At 39.3% G+C, this 22761-nt stretch overlaps 1 protein-coding gene across 1 annotated transcript in view; it reads left to right on the top strand.

The window, feature by feature from the left end:
* LRRIQ1 (leucine rich repeats and IQ motif containing 1) overlaps window positions 1-22761 on the top strand; it is a 264793-nt gene that overhangs the window by 35440 nt on the left and 206592 nt on the right. The window contains exon 10 of the mRNA XM_081084809.1: window positions 102-252. Coding sequence (XP_080940935.1) covers window positions 102-252 — 151 coding nt within the window. The remainder of the gene's footprint in view (window positions 1-101; window positions 253-22761) is intronic.

Raw genomic sequence — 22761 nt, 5'->3', positions numbered from 1 at the left:
TTAGATGTTCATTTGGAGATTATATCTCATCTTTTTGCAAGCTTTAAATTTTTTTTAGAAGCCATTGAAATTAAACTAATTGCATTTGTTCTTTGTTTTAGGAAAATAATATTGAGACTATCGACTGTGAAAATTTGGAAAATCTCTGTGTTGTTCTTCTTAATAAAAATAAACTAACTTCTTTGCATGGTTTGGATGGCTGCACTAATATCCAAGATCTTGAACTTTCACATAATAAAATCACTCGAATTGGTGAGAAAAATGGAATTTTAATATATAGATATTTATTTCTTATCATTATACTTTTTCATTTATTCCTATTAAAGAATAGGCCACCATCCATTATTTGTTTATTTTATTCATGCCATACTTATTTAATATTTTATCCTTATTTACTAAGGACATAAAATAATTTTTTTTTTTTTTTTAAATATATTTTATTGATCTTTCACAGAGAGGAAGGGAGAGAGATAGAGAGTTAGAAACATCGATGAGAGAGAAACATCGATCAGCTGCCTCCTGCACATTTCCCACTGGGGATGTGCCCGCAACCCAGGTACATGCCCTTGACCGGAATCGAACCTGGGACCTTTCAGTCCGCAGGCCGACGCTCTATCCACTGAGCCAAACCGGTTTCGGCAGGACATAAAATAATTTTTAAATTTTACAGAAGGAATATGCTCCCACCACTGACAAATGGGTAATTGTTCGTAGTTCTTGCTATTAGTATAGGCACCTTCCTGTTCCTTTCCTTATAACCAGTATTGATCTGAGCTCTAATGGGGAATATAAAACCACAGGTTGATGCCATAATTTTTTATGGATCCTATGCTTTCTGGTGGGAACTGCCAGAGTTATTTGTGGTAAACCCTTTTATCACTCCACTCCTTTGCCTACATACATCACTTGTATTAATCTTTTATTCTTAGCTAAGGCTACTAATACTACCTAGAAGAAATAATTCATCTTCCTAATCTTCTCCATCACTCCATTTGTATATCTATATACATATATCTGTATCTGTTTCCACCTTCATACTTTATAATTCGTATAATTCAGCAACAAAACTGTCTCTTTTTTTTGTTTAGGGCCTGTCCTTCTAATTCTATAAATATACTGGTCAGTCTCCTCTGGCACCTTACTCCATCATTTATCACCTGTTTTATGTCAAGTTCTTCCTCTTCCCATTCACTTCTATCTTCACCTCATCTCTTACATTTTGCTGTCAAGTTTTAGAGTGTTCTGTTGTTGCTTCACTTGTTACTACTCAACTTCTCTAGTCTACCAACTGAAATTCAACTTACTTCTATATGTTTCCAGTGTGATAATCTATATATATAAAAGCCTAAGTGACTGAACGACCAGTCGACCGGTTACTATGACGTGCACTGATCACTAGGGAGCAGACGCTCAATGTAGGAGCTGCTCCCTGGTGGTCAGTGTGCTCCCACAGTGGGAGTGCCACTCAGCTGACCAACGGGCGCTAGAAGCCGGGCTCATGGCTGGCAAGCGCAGCTGCAGCAGTGTGAGCCTCTCCTGCCTTCACTGCAGGGCTACCAAGCAGCGGCTGCGGTAGGTGCAGCGGGGCCAGAATGAGCAGGAGCGGTGCGGCACTCGGCCCAGGCTCAGACTCCTTCCTGGCCGCCTGCTGCCTCGCGCACATGCTACATCCCTCAGGGGATGTCGGACTGCCAATTTCAGCCTGATCCTCGCAGGTCCCCCGATGGGTTCCAGATTGTGAGAGGGTGCAGGCCAGACTGAGGGACCCCACCGGTAAACAAATCCGTTCACCCGGCCGCTAGTTCTAATATAAAAATCTTATATTATTTACTACCTGGCTTAAAATTTTGTTTTTATTATTTAACTTATGAACTGCTCAAGGGACATGATAGGGGCTTAAATAATGATTAATTAATAATCAAGGATTGCAAAAAATCAGGAACTAAAAACTTTATTCTGGTACAATACTAATGGCTTAAATTTTTGGAGCCTCCCCAGAGTTCCATCGTTTTCATCTCCTATCTCCCAGAATTATTAAGAAAGTGACATAGACTAAAATATCAGGGTCTGTATGGGAGTAGATGGGGAGTAAAGGCAAGTCAACTTTCTATGCTTAGCCCTGGTTCTACTTAGGCCTCCTCAATATTAGTTTTATCTGTTTGCTTATGTTTTGTTTTTTTTCTTTCATTTTTATAAGTTTGAAAATTTCAAACATTTACGAAATAAATATATGAAAATTCCACATAACCTGTTCAACATTTGCTTCATCACTACTTTTGGTTTGTTCTTACTTTTTCTTTTTAAAAACAAACCCCCAAAATATATAATTTTCACCTTCCACACTTCAGTAGATGGTTTTTAATAATATGGCCCATTCTTACTTAACCACATGCATTGTGATACCAATTATCATTAACTAGAGGCCCAGTGCACAAAAATTTGTAAACTCGGCGGGGGGCGGGGGGTCCCTCAGCCCGGCCTGTGCCCTCTTGCAGTCTGGGACCCCTCGGGGGATGACCACCTGCTGGCTTAGGCCCGCTCCCCGGGGGATTGGGCCATAGCTGGCAGTTAGACATCCCTCTGGCAGCCCAGGAGCCCTCGGGGGATGTCCACTTGCCAGCGGGGAGCAGGCCTAAGCTGCAGTCAGACATCCTTAGTGCTGCTGAGGAGGCGGGAGAGGCTCCCACCACCACCGCTGTGCTGGCAGCCATCAGCCTGGCTTGTGGCTGAGCAGAGCTCCCCCTGTGGGAGCGCACTGACCACCAGGGGGCAGCTTCTTCATTGAGTGTCTTCCCCCATGGTGGTCAGTGTGTGTCATAGTGACCAGTCATTCCCAGTCGTTCTGCAGCTAGGGTCAATTTGCATATTACCCTTTTATTATATAGGAGTGCCTAGCTAGCCTGGGTGAGGGGCTGATGGCTGTTTGTAGACTGGCCACAGCCCCTTCAGGGTGGGGGTCCCCCCTGGGGTGGCCAGGTGATGGGTGATGGCTGTTTGCAGGCTGGCCACAGCCCCTTCAGTGTGGGAGTCCCCACTGGAGTGCCTGGCCAGCCTGGGTGAGGGGCTGAGGGCCATTTTCAGACTGGCCACACCCCCTTCAGGGTGGGGGGAGTCCTGCTGGGGTGCCTGGCCAGTCTGGGTGAGGGGCTGAGGGCCATTTGCAGGCTGGCCACAGCCCCGTCAGAGTGTGGGGTCCTGCTGAGGTGCCTGGCCAGTCTGGGTAAGGGGCTGAGGGCCATTTTCAGGCTAGCTAAGCCCCCCAGTGGGGACCCTCACCCCATAAGGGTGTGGCCAGCCTGGGTGAGGGGCTGATGGCTGTTTGCAGGCTGGCCACAGCCCCTTCAGTGTAGGGGTGTCCCCCTGGGGTGACTGGCCAGCCTGGGTGAGGGGCTGATGGCTGTTTGCAGGCTGGACACAACCCCCAGCCTCCCAAGCTCCCAGTGGAGGCTGGCTGGAAGCAGGTATCTGGGATTTATTTGTCTTCTATAATTGAAACTTCGTTGCCATGAGTGGAAGCCACAGCTGGCTCAGGGTTGGCGGGAAGCTTGGCTTCCTCCATCACCCGGGCAACCAAGCCTCCTGCTTGCTCCAGTTACGTGGCTGCTGGCCTCCATCTTGGTTGGGTTAATTGCATATAGTTGCTCTGATTGGCTGGTGGTCATGGCTTAGGGCATAGAGAAGGTATGGTCAATTAGCATCTTTGTCTTTTATTAGTGTAGATGTTGATACCTTGTATAAACTGATAATATGTACTCCAGTTTTTCTTATTTTTCAAAATTTTCTGAGTTGAGTTGAATCATAATACAAGAAATGACCACATATTATATTATATAGGTCTTCGAAGTCTTTCCCATCTATAGCAATCCTCCCACTTTTCCTTCCCCCACCCCCACCACTGATTTATTGCAGAACCTATACTAATTATCCTGTATAATGTCCAAATTTTGGATTTGTTTATTTACTTCCTTTTAGTGTCATTGGAATTGTTTCACGAAGCTCTGCATTTAATGGCCATTGAAGTTAGTGCAATAGTCTTGATTAGGTTTACATTGAGTCATTTTAGCAGGACGTTTTCATGGGTGGTGCTCTGTGACTTTTATTCGGAGTCATAGTGTTTGCTTTGCATGTTACTATAATTGACATTGAGTAGCTAGTAATAAAGTTCTTCCCCAACTTTTTCATATTGCTTCTAGCCATTGATTACTGTGGCCTGAATCAATTAAGGCAATGGGGGATGCAAAAAGTAAGTTTTCTAATTTGATCTTTCCTTCCATATTTTTTTTTAAAACTGGGATCCTTATTGAATAAGAACTATTTGGTTATCTTGAAATAGTTTGTAGAGAAAATAAAAGGATAAATGCCTATCTTTGTATAGACAAATTTTTACATTAAAGTGCTAGTGGCCTTTGTTGCCTTTAGTGGTGCTACATGAATTTTTTGTTTTATTTATTTTGCTTTATTTTATACCTGTTTTCTCTCCTTCCCCTCACTTTCTTTGGCTGTCTTTCTCTCTCCCTCTTCCTTTCCCTCTCCATTTTTCCCTTTCTTAGTATTCTTATGAACTCATAAACTTTTTATAATACAGAATATTTCAGTTAATTGCCTTATTATACATTTTGATGCTTAAATTATACTATGTAATTGATTTAAATATTGATAATCCAATTCAAATTTACTTTTTAAACTTGATAGTATTTCCTTTCTCTTCCACTGTAACCCTTGTTTGATAACATTAACATAATTATTTACTATCTCTTACAATATTCATAAAATAGCTTTAAAAATAATCCCAATATCAATAACTATAAAATTGCTAAATTAATTTTAAAATTTCTTTGCATTTCTTTTTGCCCTTGGGTTTTGTTCCCCAAAGTGAAACCTGAAGTTTTTTATCTTAGTGATTATGTTATGAATTTAAAATATAATTAGTTTTTTCCCCATTTTATTCAGTATTATTTTTGATATGTTATACAGTAGGTTTAAAAGAAAAACTGAATTTTTTAAAATATATTATTTTATTGACTTTAGAGAGGAAGGGAGAGGGAGAGAGAGGTAGAAACATCATTGATGAGAGAGCATCATTGATTGGCTGCCTCCTGCACACCCCCTATTGGGGATTGAGTGGCAACCCACAAACTGGGCATGTGCCCTGACTGGGAATCCAACCTGCGGCTTCTTGGTGCATGGGTCAATGCTCAGCCACTGAGCAACACTGGCTGGGCTGAAACTGCATTTTAAAAAGGCATACTCAAAGAGATTTTGCTTACATGCCTGTCTTTTTCACTGTTCTCTCATCTATTTTTATATATAGACTAGAGGCCCGGTGTGTGAAATTTGTGCATGGGTGGGGGGAGTGTCCCACAGCCTGACCTGTGTCCTCTCTCAATCTGGGACCCCTTAGGTAGGGTCCCTAGGCCTGGCCAGCGATCAGGGCCTATTGGGGCTTTCCTTCCCCCTGCTGCTGGCAGCTGGCCCTGCCCCTGCCGCTGCCACTGCTTGCCATCTGTGTGGTGCTGTCCCCCAACTCCCTGCCACCAGTTGCCTCCTTTTGCAGGGAATAGGCATGGGGTGCGATTGCTGGGCTGGCCTGGGCCTCCCTTTGTGGGGTGATCAATCGCGGGGCCCCCAGATCGATCACCGTGCAGAGGGAGGCCCCGCCCACCCACTGTAGCACTGCCAGCCAGGTAGCCTGGGCCTCCTCCCTCTTTGGGGCAATCACTCCCTCCCCCCCCCCCCCCCCCCATCGATCACCTCACCGTCTGGTGGCATGGGCCTCCGTCTTTGGGGCAATCGATCGTGGAGGCCCCCCATTGATCGCCCTGCAGAGGGTGGGCTGGGCCTCCCTCTGCGGGGCGATCATGGGGCGTTGGCGAGCCTCCCGACCAATCGCGTCTCACCCACTTTGGCTGGCCTGGCACCAGTGTGTGTCATAGCATGGTCGTCCAAAAGGTTATCTAGATGGTCCTTCTGCTGTTTGGTCGTTTGATCGATTTGCATATTATGTTTTTATTATTATAGATGATTTTTTATATATGTATATATGTATGTATATAGTAATATATGTGTTTCAAAAGTATATGTATATACATCTATGTATATATAAATATGCATTTTCAGATATGTAAAAATATATATGCGAATCCTTTCTCAAATATAGAATATTTTAGGTACTGTGCCTTTCTTTCTTACCTTTTTTCACTTAACAAGCCTCAATATGGCTTTATAGTATTCAATTTGTAGATAGATCAGAGTGTATTTCACCAGTCCTTGACTAATGGATATTGAATGGTTCCTATTTTCCTACATTGCCATAATGTCATTTCATACTTTATCAGATATATCTTTGTTAATTTCCCACACTATATATTGTTGGGGCAAAGGACATCTGTGATTTAGGAAGACAGTGCAAGATGCATTTTATATAGGTTGTATAATTTTGTATTCCTATCACTAATGCATGCTACTACCGGTTTATGTTGTTCTTTTATTTTTAGTAAAATATTTAATTTCTTTATCTTTTTCACTGTTATTGACATAAATGCTTAAATCTATAAATTTTCCTCTGAGTACTACTTAATGCATAACTTTTCATATATAGGTATTTTCATCAGTTCTATAATTTTATCTTTTAGCTAAGATTTTAAATTTGCATATGAAAAGGACATTTTGCTGTTATTTTTTTCTAGTTTTAATAGCATATAGTCAGAGAATAATTTTATGCTATTTCTGCTTTTTGGAACTTACTGTGATTTTTCTAATTGTGGTCAATTTGTAGGAATGTTTCATGTATACTTGAAAAGGAAGTTATTTATTTTTATTTCAATATAGCTCTACCTTGACCACTTGTTTTAGGTATTTATATCTACTTGATATATTTTGGGCTATAGGAGTTGAGGTAGCTTAAATCTGTCTGTTGCTTATCAGCGTATCTCTTTTTTTGTGTCATTTGGTTTCTGCTTAATGAATGTTGCTCCATGCTGTTTCATAGATCTTCTTAACTGAGTTATCTTCATTGTGAATTTTAGCCTAGAAAATTATGTGCCCTTTTTTGTCTCTTTATTGCTTTTGAGATTAAATTCTACCTTGTCTAACAGCTTCTTTTTTGTTCATATTTACCTTTTGGGCAATTTAAAAAAACAACTTTCTTTAATTTTTCTGAATCAATGTGTTTTAGGTATGTCTTTATATGCAGCATAGATTTGTGTTTTAAATTTTGATCCAAGCTTAAATGTTTCCCCCTCATATATAGACCATGGTCATTTGTATTTATTAACTTAACTTACATAATTGGTCTCAGTGCTGCCATGGCACTCAGGGTAATGCTCTCTCTTACTCGTGGGAGGCCTTGTTGATAATACATGGGTTCTTCCACCAATAGGGCACCTTAATTTCTTACTTGTCCATTCTGTTTCCCTAGGATGCCCTCTGTGGATTCAGTCTAGAATGTGTTGTTTCTGGATATTTACTTATTGCCCCATTTAGAAAAAATCAGCTTGTAATGTATTTATTTCCCATTTAAATGGGAAGGGTAATTTGTAGGTATTTTTTATTTCTTTTTGCTCTTTATGAAAATCTGGAGGAGGTATGGAGATAGTTGGATCTAAGCAGTCACAATCATTTCCCATTTATTTTAAATATGAGGAAAATATAGTTGTTAGCACAATGCAAGCTTTTGTTTTGCAAATGTTTCAAAAAACACCTTTGAAAATAGTATAATGTGTAATATACTTTCATTTATTTTCCTGCATATCTGTATTGCCTACTTTAGGACTACTCATGACTTCTCCATATGGAAATACTGATACTTTTGATACAGAATTTTTATTTTAAAATTTCAATGTAATATACATATAGGAATATTTTGTTGTTTTTGTTGGAATGAAGGCAATTGCATTGAGATGTATGTTACTGTATTGGCACACAGTACAGCATGCTTAAAAAAAATTGAAAGGCTGTTTGTAAGAAGAAATGCTTGAACTCTCATTCACTTCACTTTCATTGCCAGCAGTGCTGTATGGGATTTTTTGTAGGCAGTGGATTTCCTGGGATAGGGTATCTGCAAGATTTATGTGAAAGCTGCCATCGTATTAATTGATGTACCTGAGGTATCTCTATGTAGTATAGAGCAAACAAGGTAAAAGACGTCTTTGCTGTCTGTTGGCTACAATGAAAACACTATTTATTGAGTGTGAGAAGAGTATACCTGAGAAAGTAGGTTTTCTGAAAACCAGTTGGAGTCTGTTTTTCATCTTCAGAAACTGCTTACAGAGATTCTGGTTAAGCTAAGTGAAAAGCATAGATTTTGTCTTTCAATGATAAATTGATGCTGAAAACTCTTATGAAGGGGCACAAAGATAGATTTGTGTTTATAAATTAATAAGTTACTAATCCATGCTATATTTCTTATGTAGGTGAAATAACATTGGAAGCAATACCAGATAGTTTATATCTGTAGTTTCAAGTTTGTTTCTAATTCTTTCTAAGTTGTAGTTATTGCAATAGTTAATATGTAATGTTAGTGCTAATTATACTTTTTATGATAAAACATTAATGTACATTTTCATTTGACCTTCTTTACATTTAAGTGAATGAGAATAGCTACTGCATCAATTTATTTAAAACAATTATTGGAAATTATTCATGCTGAGTGTTTTCCACTCTAATTAAACTGTTTATAGAAATAACAGCACACTATGAAATTTTCTTTTTAAATGCCTGGGGAAGGGTGTGGAAGAGGGAGGGGGTCATTGGGGAAAAAAGGGGGACATCGGTAATACTTTCAACAATAAAGATACATTTTTAAAAGGTAATTTAAAATTTAATTCTCTAAATTAAAATTACAAAGTTAATATATTTTTATTATTGCCTTTAATGTTTAAATATATTGTGTGCTGTAGCTATGGAAAAAGATGGTTTTAATTATTATTATTAACTAGAGGCCCGGTGCACAAATTCACACACCAGTGGTGTCCCTCGGCCTGGCCTGCGGTATCGGGTCGAGACCATCTCTCTGACATCCCCTGAGGGGTCCCAATTGCGAGAGGACACAGGCCAGGCCGAGGGACCCCACTGGTGCATGATTGGGACCAGGGAGGGACGCGGGAGGTTGGCCAGCTGGGGAGGGACTGCAGGAGGTCTCCAAGGCATGTCCAGCCCATCTCGCTCAGTCCTGAGCGCCCGGACCCCAGCAGCAAGCTAATCTAGTGGTCGGAGTGTCTGCCCACTGGTGGTTAGTGTACGTCATAGCAAGTGGTTGAGTGGCCTTAGCATATCATTAGCACATTACGCTTTGACTGGTTGAATGGACGACCAGGCACTTAGCATATTAGCCTTTTATTATATAGGATTATAACTGAAATATAAATTAAAGTGTTATTTCTGATATATATATATATACACAAATTATTCTCTAGCCAAATTTAGTAAAAAAGAAACTATTACATTAGGATATATAGGGTCATATAAATTTTGAAGTAATTTAAAGAATACCATGTATATTTTTCTATAATATCTTATTATTGGTTCTATATTGGTAGCAAGTTTTGATACTAGGATATTTTTACTTAATGTACAAAATAATTGCTTTAATCTCATTAAGTTCACTAGGTTGATGATTTTAAAGATGGATTTATTTTAATCCAACAAGCTATTTTATTATACTGTTTTATTTAAAATGTTTTATGATTTTTCTTTGAGTTACATGGCTATCTTTTATAATTCAGTTAATTTGGGTGGATTTCAGTTTAAGTGTTAAGGTTTGTTATATTATTATTATATACATGCTTTCTTTGGTAAAGCGTTTTGTTTTGTGCAAATAATGTGGGAAAATATTCATTGAATGGATGCTCTAACAGCGATTATTAAAGTTTACAAAATCTCTGTGGGAAACCTTTTTTATTTTGAGTATATATATATATATATATATATATATATATATATATATTTTAATGAATGGCCAAAGCAAATGAAAAATTCCAGACGTAGAATTTATAATCTAGTTTTCTTTGTCTCTCGCATTTTTATGTCAAATTTTATTGACTTTCTAGTAGAAACGTTTGAAACTAAATTAATTTTGAAAAAATTTGTATGACAAAATTGTTTTATAAATTTTTACAGAAACAAATACAACTTAAAATAATAAAGTAATAGATAATTTTTTACCACTTGGCATTATTTTATGCTGTATTAAATCGTTTGATTTCCCTAGAATTGCTCTGAGTTAGATACTATTAAATTTTTTTTTTTTTCAGGTCAGATAACTGAAGCACAGAGAGGTTCAGTAAATTGTCTAAGATCACAGTTAATAAATGACAAAGTCAGGATTTGAAACTCAGCAGTCTACCTTAGTATCTAATTTTTTAATTGCCTCGTACTACTGCCTCTCTAATAAATATGCATTTAATATTTAATATTTTTACTTTTTGTTACATTGTAGTACAATTCTTTATGCTGAAAAAAAATGTAATGATTTCAAGGTTTATTCATTAATGAATTTACTAATGAGCAAAATTATTAAGCACTTATGTGCTAGCACTTTTCCAGGCACAAGAGCATAGCACTGGAATATTGCTGAGGATGCAGCAATAAACAAAACAATTAAAGATCCTGAATTTGCCGAAACCGGTTTGGCTCAGTGGATAGAGCGTCGGCCTGCGGGCTGAGGGGTCCCGGGTTCGATTCCGGTCGGGGGCATGTACCTGGGTTGCGGGCACATCCCCGGTGGGGGATGTGCAGGAGGCAGCTGATCGATGTTTCTCTCTCATCGATGTTTCTAACTCTCTATCTCTCTCCCTTCCTCTCTGTAAAAAATCAATAAAATATATTTAAAAAAAAAAAATAAATAAAGATCCTGAATTTCACCAGGATTATCCTAGTGATAAATATTTATATAGAGAGAAAGAGATTAGGGGTAAACTGACATACTTCATTTATTGAATATTGGACAACATGAAAATAAGTATGATTTTAATGTGCAAGAGGAAATAATTATTTTTATTTTCTCATTGATGAAGCTTCTGATCTGCTATTTTAGGAAATCTTTAATCTGGAAAATATGTTTCGTTGATGCAAGCAGTTAACTTGTTCATTTATAAATTACAGGTAATAACCTCCTAGAAAATATTGTAAATTAATGGAGCTACTAAGAGGGTTTTTTTGTTTGTTTGTTTGTCTTGTTTTTTCTCTGCTGCCTTATTTTCGCATCATATCACTTTATGGAAAAGTGACACTAGTATATAATAAGTATAAAAGATACTGAAATAATTCATCATTTTCACAAAGCTTCATTGCTATATCATGGCTCAGGGAAATGTGCCTAAGTTGATTCTTGCTACCAAATGTCTCTGGAACTTTAGAAAAATAGTGAAGTAAAAATAAAGCTCTGGATAGTTTGCTTGTGGGAATGTCTTTCGTTACATATTTAGTGAATCCTTTGGATTCCACTAGATGGTGCTGGCTTTTTAGATTTTTTATTTTATTTTTTAAATTATATTTATTGAGGTAACATTGGTTAACACAATTATGGTCTTCAAGTGTACATTTCTATGACACATGATCTGTGTACTGCATTGTGTACCTACCATCCTGTGTCAAATCACTGTCACCATCCATTTGTCTTCCTTTACGGTTTACTACTTTCAAACCCCCTTGCCTCTGGTTACTACCATGCTGTTGTCTGTGTCTGTGAGTTTCAATTTTATATCCCATACTAGGCCCAGTGCATGAATTCGTGCACCTTGAAAGGAACTGTGGGCTGTCAGGCTGCTGAGGGCACAACTCGGCCCATCCTCTGCACCCCTGCCCAGCCCCTCCTGCTGCAGCCCCTGGTCCCCTCTCTGTCAACAGCCCTGCTCCCACTGCCACTGCTCCCATGCACTGATGGCACCGGCCCCACTCACACCCACTGATAACGCAGATTAATTGGGGCCAGGCCGGCACCATCAGCGGGTGTGAGCGGCAGCTGCTGCTCCTCAGGAGCAGGGGGTGGTGGAGAAGCCCTGAGGGGTGTCAGGGCTGGCACCTGCTCTCACCCGCTGATGGTGCCAAGTGATTGGGGCTGGCACTGAGCACAAGCAGCAGGTGTGAGTGCTGGGTGGGACTGCAGCATGTGGGAGCAAAGAATTTTCAGTAGCCACCAGAGGCTCTCCCTGATGACAGCGACCGGCTTCCTGCCTTGGGCTGGCACCCCCTCCCCCACTCACCTGCTCCACCATCCCGCAGTAGCCTACGCCCGCCATATTCCACGCATGCCCCCTGGTGGTCAGCGCACGATCAGTTGTTGGGTTGTTTGGTTGTTCCATTGTTCTATTTTATATATGTACATATGAGTGAAATCATATGGTTCTTAGTTTTGTTTTGTTTTCTGATGTTCTCAAGATCAATCCATGTTGTTGCAAATGGCAGTATTTCATGTTTTCTTATGGGTAAGTAGTATTCCTTTTTATATATGTACATCTTCTTTATTCAGCCATCTGTCAAAGAACACTTTGGTCATTTCCATGTCTTGACCACCGTGAATAATGCTGCAGTGAACATAGGGATGCATATATCTTTGTGAATAAATGTTTTCAATTTTTTTTCTGGTAGATACCCCTGTGAGGAATTGCTATGTTCTTATTTTTTGAGGAACATCCATACTCTTTTTCTGCAGTGACTTGTACCAGTCTACATTCCTACCAGCAGTGAATGAGAGTTCCTTTTTTACAGTGGTTCTCAACCTTCTGGCCCTTTAAATGCAGTTCCTCAGGTTGTGACCCAACCATAAAATTATTTTCGTTGCTACCTCATAACTGTAATGTTGCTACTGTTATGAAATGTCATGTAAATATCTGATATGCAGGATGGTCTTAGGCGACTCCTGTGAAAGGGTCGTTTGACCGCTAAAGGGGTCGCGACCCACAGGTTGAAAACAGCTGCTCTACAAACTCTCCAACCCTTGTTATTACTTGTCCGTTACCAGATGGCTTCATTAGCGAATTCTACCAAATATTCAAAGAAGAGATGATATCTATCCTTCTCAAATTCTTCCAAAAAATTGAAAAAGAGGCAATACTTCCTAACACATTTTATGAGGCCAACATAATCCTGATACCAAAACTTTGCAAGGATAACTCCCAAAAGAAAACTACAGATCAGCCAGAACCGGTTTGGCTCAGTGGATAGAGCATCGGCCTGCGGACTGAAAGGTCCCAGGTTCGATTCCAGTCAAGGGCATGTGCCTTCGTTGCGGGCACATCCCCAGTAGGGGGCGTGCAGGAGGCGGCTGATTGATGTTTCTCTCTCATCGATGTTTCTTGCTCTCTGTCCCTCTCCCTTCCTCTCTGTAAAAAATCAATAAAATGTATTTTAAAAAAAAAGAAAAGAAAAAGAAAACTACAGATCAGTATGTCTTATGGGTACAGATGCAACAATCCTAAACAAAATACTGACATGTCGAATACAACAATGCATTAAAAAATAATACATCGCGATCAAGTGGGGTTTATTCCAGGGTTAAAGGAAGGTTCAACATATGCAAATTGATCAATGTAATACACCACATTAGCAAAATAAAGATAAAATCACATAATCTCTTCAATAGATGCAGAAAAGCATTTTATAAGCTACAACATCCATTTGTGATTAAAACACTCAATAAAATGTACACAGAAGGGAAGTACCTCAATGTAATAAAGGCCATATATAACAAACCCTCAGCAAATATCATACTCAATGGTGGAAAACTGAAAGCGTTCCCTCTAAAATCAGTAACAAAACAGGATGTTCACTCTCACCACTCTTATTCAACATAGTTCTGGAAGTCCTAGTCAGAGCAACCAGGAAAGAAGGAAAGACAAGACATCCAAATTGGGAGTGAAGAAATGAAAATGTCACTTTTTGCAGATAACATGATTCTTTACATAGAAAACCCTAAGGACTCAACCAAAAAACAATTAGAAACAATAAACAAATACAGTAAAGTTGCAGGATACAAAAATAATGAACAAAAAGCCACTGCATTCCTATACTAGCAATGAGATTTCAGAGAAAGAAATGGGGAAAAATAATTCCTTTTGCAATTGCAACAAAAAGAAAAAAATACCTAGGAATAAACTTAACAAAGCATGTGAAGGACCTACATACTGAAAACTACAAAGCATTATTGAAGAGACTGAAAAAAACACAGTGAAATGGAAAGTTACTCAGGGTCATGGATTGGAAGAATCAATATAATAGTTAAAATGTCCATATTACCCAAAGCAATATACATATTTATTTTTTTAAATATATTTTATTGATTTTTACAGAGAGGAAGAGAGAGGGATAGAGAGTTAGAAACATCAATGAGAGAGAAACATCGATCAGCTGCCTCCAACACACCCCCTACTGGGGATGTGCCCGCAACCAAGGTGTATGCCCTTGACCGGAATGGAACCTGGGACCCTTCAGTCTGCAGGCCGAGGCTCTATCCACTGAGCCAAACTGGTTAGGGCAAAGCAATATACATATTTAATGCAATTCCCGTCAAAATCACATTTTTTTTTCTGCCCTGGTCAACATGGCTCAGTTGTTTGGAGTGTGGTCCTGTACACTGGCAGGTTCAATCCCCATTCAGGAAATGTAAGGGAGGCAAGATATCAATCAATCCCTCTCTCTCTCTCTCTCTCTCTCTCTCTCTCTCTCTCTCCCTCCCTCCCTCCCTCCCTCCCTCCCTCCCTCCCTCCCTCTCTCAATACAAAATCCCGATGACATTTTTTAAAGATATAGAACCAAAAAATAATCAGATTTGTATGGAAGCATAAAAGTCCTTGAATAGCTGAAGTAACATTGTAGTTTTGAAGCACAACACAGTGCCTAGTACAAAGCTGAAAGGGATTTTACAGATCTGCCAGTCTTGGCTTGGGCTTAGTTTACACATGGAAAAACAGACCCACATAGTTTTCATCTAACTCCTGGCAGAGGTGGGGCTAGAATCCAAGTTTGCTGATCCCTGTACCAGTATTCTTTTTTCCCTGCAACATGTATGATCCTGAAGCACTTTTTGCATTGAAATTTTAAAAATCTCAAATGCAACTCAGCATGTTTGTAGGTGACTGTCAAACGTACTAAAGAGCTAAGGATATAGATGCTTACCAAACACTTAGTTAGTGAAAACCTCCAGCCTAATTTAACATTTGTAGTTTGGCTGTTCCTTACAAGCGAGTTTTTTGTTTTCTTTTTTTTCTCCTCTGGCAGGAATGTTTTTGAGACCATTGGCTTATTTCAGTGGGAGGAATTCTTTGAAACAGATATTTGTAGCAAGTATATCCAAATGCTAACTTTGCCATGGGCAAGGCCCTGTGCGGGATAAACACACTTGGCTTCGGTTTTATTTTGTGAGACCTAGAAAACTTTTAAAGTGCTAATAAAGAAAACATTGAAGCAGTAATGTCTCAAGAATATTTAAGCAATTCTTTGTATTTATTACATTTAAGTCCTTTGAAAGTATTTTTGGCTATTCTTTGTTTTTGTTTTGTCTTGGATGCAGAATGGAAGAAATATCAGAAATTTTTATTGGGAGAAAATAGTTTTCTTAGATATGTTGAGGAGTAATGGTATTCTAAGGTAAGGCTTGCTATAAGTCTATTTTGCTCAGTTCTCATTTTTCATTCAACAGCAAAGGATTTCTAAGATTAAAAGAGGAAGGGTGGTAACTTATTCTAACTTCCTCCCCATCTAAATTTTCCCTTTTGATCCAAATGCCCTGACTGGATCAAATTACTGCTTATTCAGTTATATATATACTAGAGGCCTGTTGCATGAAAAGATTCATGCAATAGGCCTTCCCTTCCCCTGGCTACTGGCACTGGTTTTACTCCAGCACCTGGGACCCAGGTCTTCACTCTGGATGGAGCCGACTTCAGTCTTCACTCCGCCACTTTGCGCCTACATATGTAAATTAACCGCCATCTTTGTTGGCGGTTAATTTGCATATCGCTCTGATTAGCCCATGGTGGGTGTAGCAAAGGTATGGTCAATTTGAATCTTTGTCTATTATTAGATAGGATAGATGTTTATTCAGCGTGTATTAATACCCTATTCCTTCTTTAAGGTTTAGCTCAAACAGTTCTCTTTGAAGACTTATTTGATCATCACAATTACAGTTTTTAAACTCCTTGTTTTCAATGAATATAATTGTTACAGGAAACATTAATAGCTATCATTTTTAATATCCGGTATGTGACAGTGTTATACAATCTCTATTTTTTTTTAAATTCAATCTTTAACGTTCAGATTATTACAGTTGTTCATCTTTTTCCCCCCCATAGCTCCCCTCCACCTGGCTCCCACCCCACCCTCTGCCCTTACCCACCCGCCTGTCCTCATCCATAGGTGTACGATTTTTGTCCAGTCTCTTCCCGCACCCCCGACACCCTTTTCCCTCCTGAGAATAGTCAGTCCACTCCCTTTCTATGCCCCTGATTCTATTATATTCACCAGTTTATTGTTTATCAGATTCTTTATTCACTTGAATTTTAGATTCACTTATTGATAGATGTGTATTTGTTCATAATATGTATCTTTACCTTTTTCTTCTTCTTCCTCTTCTTAAAGGATACCTTTCAGCATTTCATTTAATACTGGTTTGGTGGTGGTGAACTCCTTGAGCTTTTTCTTATCTGTGAAGCTCTTTATCTGACCTTCAATTCTGAATGATAGCTTTGCTGGGTAAAGTAATCTTGGTTGTAAGTTCTTGCTATTCATCACTTTGAATATTTCCTGCCACTCCCTTCTGGCCTGCATAGTTTCTGTTGAGAAATCAGCTGACAGTCCTATGGGTACGCCCTTGTAGGTAACTGACTTTTTTTTCTCTTGCTGCTTTTAAGATTCTCTCTTTGTCTTTTGCTCTTGGCATTTTAATCATGATGTGTCTTGGTGTGGTCCTCTTTGGATTCCTTTTGTTTGGGGTTCTTTGCACTTCCTGGACTTGTAAGTCTATTTCTTTCACCAGGTAGGGGAAGTTTTCTGTCAATATTTCTTCAAATAGATTTTCAATATCTTGCTCTCTCTCTTCTTCTGGCACCCCATAATTCGGATGTTGGTACGTTTGAAGTTGTCCCAGAGGCTCCTTACACTATCATCATATTTTTGGATTCTTTTTTTCTTTTTGTTTTTCCGGTTGGGTGTTTTTTGCTTCTTTGTATTTCAAATATTTGACTTGATTCTTGTAATCCTCTAGTCTGCTGTTGGAACTCTATATAATATTGTTTATTTTAGTCAGTGTATGCTTAATTTCTAGTTGGTCCTTTTTCATAACCTTGAGGGTTTCACTAGATTTCTTGAGGGTCTCACTAAATTTATTGGCGTTTTCTAGAAAATTCTTGAAAAACCTTAAAAGTGTGGTTTTGAACTCTATATCCAGTAGTTTTCTCTCCTCCATTTCTGTCATTTGTGACCTGTTTCTTTGTCTTCACATTTTTTATGCTTCCCTGTGTTGATAGAGTGGCTTTCTGTGCTAGGTGTCCTGTAGGGCCCAGTGGCTCAGCCTCCCCAATTACCTGAGGTGAACACTCTTGGTGCATCCCTTTGTGGGCTTTGTGCACAGTCTTGTTGTAGTTAAGCCTTGATTGTTGTAGGTATCCCTGGGAGGAATTGACCTCCAGGCCAATTGGCTGTGAGAATCAGCTGTGTCTGCAGTGGGAGAACTTCTGTGCTGGAGACACCCCTCTGGGGCAAGACTTGCTTCAGTGGGGCTTTGGTACTCACTGAGTCTGCCCCTTGAGTGTGTCCCTTATGGATCTGAGGAGTTGTAATCTGGATGGTCCCACTCTGACCACTGGGTACACTGGCTGTTGGATCTCTAAGGAGGTGCTAATTTAGCCTCTTCCTGAGGCTACCCAGCAGGAGCTATGGAGAGATCTGCAGATTCCTCTTCTTTGTTTGGAGGTGGAGGTGCCTAGATGAGGCCCAGCTGTGAAGCAATGCAAGCTTCTGTGGGGCCTTGGGCCCTCTTTTAGAAGTTCTGGGTCTCTCTGACCCAGCTTCAGTTTGTTAGGTAATTTTCAGATTGCAATGGGCCAGGCCTTTCATATGCAAAAGCTCCTGCTGCAGCTTGGGTGGGGCAGGGTCTCAGGGGATCAACAGGACAGAGCAAGCAGCTATGGCTGCTCCTCAGTCCTATCCTAAGAGGCCCCATGTCTCATTGTCCCAGTAATCACTGCCAGCACCTCTGAGAGAAAGCCGCACTCGAGTTCTGACGGATGCCAGACAGTCCAGTTTCTCCCCGTATGAGTCTGGGTCCCCAGAGACTCACCAGGAACTGGAGTTCAGAGCAGTCTGGAGCTTGAGACTCCCTCCTGACTGAAGAAAACAACCATGTCCTCAGTTGCCAGCCCTTTCTTCGTGCGCCTCCGTACCTCTGTACTTTACTTCCGCACCTCCTCTGAGTCTCAGTGTGCTTTTCTCTTTCCTTCTAGTTGTAGAATTTCCACTCAGCCAGCCTTCCTGTGGTTCTGGATGATGTCCGTTTTGTCTTTTAGTTGTATTTTTGAAGTGGCTGTGAGAGGCAGCAATTTCTGGTGTTTACTTATGCCGCCATCTTGGTTTCTTTCTATATACAAGCTCTATTTTAAAATATGTTTAATCCTCCTAATAACATAAATCACCCCACTCCACAAATTCAGGAACAAAGACTCAGAGAAATTAACTAAGCTGTTTATATTAATATAGCTAGTTTTGGAATAGGCATGTTTATTGAAATTTAAGATTACCTGCCTCAGAGCCTATTCAGTTCTCATACTGCCTATTGATTAAATGGGGTACTGAACATATTAGCATAGTCATGGAGAAAATTATGTACATGACTCCCATGATGATTGTATATTGCCTGTCTTTAATCTTATATACAAAATTTTTGCTTTATAAGTATTTTTGAGGCTATGCAATTTGGTGCACACAAATTTATAACTGTTATACAGTTCTGTTAAATTGATCAGTTTAATCATTTGTGAATGTCCCTGTTCACCTGTATTAAAAGCTTTCTGCTTTAGTCTTCTGTTTCTAATATAACCAAACGAAATTTCTTTTGGACATAGGACCCTTTAACATTTTTATAAATGATTGAGGACCTCCCTCAAGCAGCTTTCATTTATGTTGGTTATATCTATTAATAATTTCAATATTTATTGTATTAGAAAAATTAATTTTTATTAATTCATATTTAAAATAACACATTTATACCTTTGCATTCATAACAGTTTTATAATTTGTACTATATTTTTAAAATAAAAAGATATAGTGAGAGGAGGGTCATTGTTACACATTTGCAAATTTCTTTAATATTTTGCTTAACACAAGACAACTGGGTTTCCATAGCTTCTTCTCCGTTCAGGTTGTTATAATATCATATCTCATATAGCCTTTGGAAAATTCCACTATGTGCTCTTGAACAATAATGAATAAAAAGGTAAATAATGTCTTAGAATTATTATGAAAATAGTTTTGTCTCCATAAAACCTTTAAAAGCATCTCAAGGTGTGGGAGGTTCCTCTGGATCACACTTTGAGAATCACTGCTATAGTACTTTCATAATTGATATTTTTCTGTTATCCTATCTAATAAAAGGGTAATATGCAAATTAACCATCACTCTGTCACAAAGATGGTGGCGCCCAGTCCTCTCAGCCCTGCTGGAGCCCCCCAGTCCCAGGGGAGGGGGGCGGCCGCTGAGAGTGGGCAGTGTGAGCGGCCAGGAGAAATGCTTGCTTCATTGCCGTGGCGACAAGGCAAGCATTCCACCCCAGCCGTGGAGGGTCTCTGGGCAGTGGGCACAAAGTGGCAGGGGGTGGGGGGAACGCTTGCCTCGTCACCCTGGCGACTAGGCAAGCGTTCTGTGCCTGGCTGCAGATGGGCCTCTGGGCCACTGAGAGCCTCTGGGCAGCAGTCGTGGAGCAGCCAGGCCCCACAGAGAGCTACTGGTGCATGGATTCGTGCACAGGGCTTAGTTTTATAATATTTCTACAAGTCCTATTTTTAGTATGTGTCTTTAATGTAAAAATTTGTTGTTTTCATTATTGTTTTTACAAGGCTGTCTGACAAATTCTAACTTTGATTTGTAGCAGTTAGTCCCTAATAATTGTGTAATTCAATAATTAAGTGCAATTATTGATATATTTGTGTTTAAATTTACTATCTTACTATTTGATTCTGTTTGTCCTTCTGTTTTGCTTGTTTTTTTCCACCATCTTTGGTTTGATTAATGTTTTAAATTATCCAATGTTTCATTTCTATTATATTACCAGTTATATAATATTATTTCACTGTTCTTTTGGTTTACTATAGATATTACATTATGCCTTCTTGATTTACCAAATCTAAATTTATTTGGTACTTTCCTTTTTATTCCCCAAAGCAATGCTAAAGTCATAGAACACTTAAACTTCATTAACTCCCTTCCAACTTGTGTGTGTGTGTGTGTGTGTGTGTGTGTGTGTTTGGAATGCCTTAAGACATTATTCTTTTATAAATAGTCATCATTTAGATTCACCCACTATTTTAAACCTTCCATTGTTCTCTATTTCTTCTTTCATTTTCCATATTTCAAGTTCAGGTCTGCTGGGATGAATTTTTTCAGATTTTATTTGGTTAAGTATGTTTTTAAGTATAGACACATATACACATTTGTATATGTACATATGTATATTTTGCAATATAGACTTAACAGTTGGCATATATTTTGCATAGTGAACATATTCCATTTTATACTAGCTTTCCCTGATCAAGCTGATATGAAGTAACCTAATTGTTGATCCTTGGAAGATAATATTCTTTTCCCTTTAAAAATTTTTTTGTTTGTTTATTATTTTCATGAGTTTACTTTGATGTTCCTACTTGTGGTCATCTTAGAATTTATTCTGCTTCAATCTATCATGCCTCTTAAATCTGTGGATTGGCATCTTTATACAGTGTTGAAAAATTCTGAGTCATTTATATATATGGAGAGAGAGAGAAAGGGGGGGAAGAGAGAGAGAGAGAGAGAGAGAGAGAGAGAGAGAGATCCCCTTTATATCCCATAATCCTATTACAGTCTTATAATTATATTCATGATTTTTTAAAAATTTATTTTGCATTTCTATGCATCACTCTGGATGTTTTCTTGTGACTATTGGAAGGTTAAAGTTGTTGGTACACGGGCAGGCTAAAGAGCAATCTTAGATGGCTAAGAAAGAAAAATTAAATTTATTTGAAGAAAAGAGGATGGAGAATGGGGATATCCAAAGGGAAGGGCTACACAGCACCGAGCCAAAGGGTACCGGGTCCATGATGGCGGCAAAAATGTACATAGGACAGTGAAACAAGGAAGGGCATAGAACAGTGATGGCGAACCTATGACACTCATTTTTTTGGTTGATTTTTCTTTGTTAAGTGGCATTTAAATATATAAAATAAATATCAAAAATAAAAGTCTTTGTTTTGCTATGGTTGCAGATATCAAAAAATTTCTATATGTGACATGGCACCAGAGTTAAGTTGGGGTTTTTCAAAATGCTGACACGCTGAGCTCAAAAGGTTCGCCATCACTGGCATAGAAGATGCAACAGGAGAGCCTAGGCTGGGCTGCTTTGGCTCACTGAGGAGTCAGAGAAAAGACCTTGGAGACATATTCTAGGGTTAGCCCAGCTCGAGCTGCTGCTGCCCATTGCTCCCTGGTTGCAAGTCTCATGGGGTCCCTAAGAGTAAAGGAGGGAGAAGGGGATGGCAGGGATGTGCTCCCCTGGGGAGAGCACCCACTGGGTCCTTTGTCCTGAGCATATTTATATCTCTTTGGCAGGTGGAAATCTTAGGGGAGGTTCAGGGGAGGGTCTCAATAGAGTATTTACCAGGTGTGCTCTTGCAGGGTCATGCTCTCCACTGATTAGGTGGTGCCAAGGCAGGGGGTCATTAGTCAATATATTAGGCTGGTCCTGAGGCAGCCACAAGCATCACTTTTCTGGTTTTGCTGCTTTTCTGAGCCCGGAGTTGAAATACATCTGAGGCCTAGATGCTATATTTAGGCAGAAAAAGGTCAGGGGGTCTAAACCTTATGACCAGTGATGCTAGGGGAGAATAGGTTACCTTGGGGGTGAGGTTCTTGTTTTCCCAGTTCTGTTCCTTGCTAGTCATCCAGGGCTTTCTACCCTGGTGAGTTTCTGTACCTGGCCCATCATCTTTGCTCTGCTCATGTCTGTCTAACAGCTATCTATAATAATAAAAGGATAATATGCTAATATTATCGGACATCCTTCCAGACATCCTTCTGGACATCCTTCCAGACAAAGCCAGGGCTGGATTGAAGCCAGCCCAGGTCCCCGGTGCCTGCGGGCAGCTGGAGGGAAGCCAGCCCAGGTCCTGGGTGCCAGAGGGAAGCCGGTGCTGGCAGCCAGAGGAAGGAAGGCCCACTCTTGCACGAATTTCATGCATCGGGCCTCTAGTTAGTTTATAAAAACTCTCTTTAGCTGTGTCTAATATAATAGCCAATCTATCCCTGAAAGTCTTGTTTGTAGTTATTGTAGTTTTTCATTTTAGGATGTCTTTGCTGCTTTTATTTAGCATTCAATTAACATTTTATAATATCTACATTGTAAATTTTTATATTTAACTTTTATGCGTTTAACAAAGTCTTATTAATTTTTGTATCTGATAACAATTATCTGATTCTCTGTGGATGGCTTCTATTTTCTGTTGATTTTCTTGGTTTTTGTTCACACAATGTTATGTACTTGCTTTTATTTTTAATTTTTATTTTTTTACAGTCAAAGTATACTAA

The sequence above is a fragment of the Myotis nattereri genome (assembly GCF_964212035.1).
Source record: "Myotis nattereri genome assembly, chromosome: 2".
Lineage (NCBI taxonomy): Eukaryota > Metazoa > Chordata > Mammalia > Chiroptera > Vespertilionidae > Myotis > Myotis nattereri.
The sequence above is the reverse complement of the archived record's forward strand: the minus strand, read 5'-3'. Positions and strand labels throughout refer to the sequence as shown.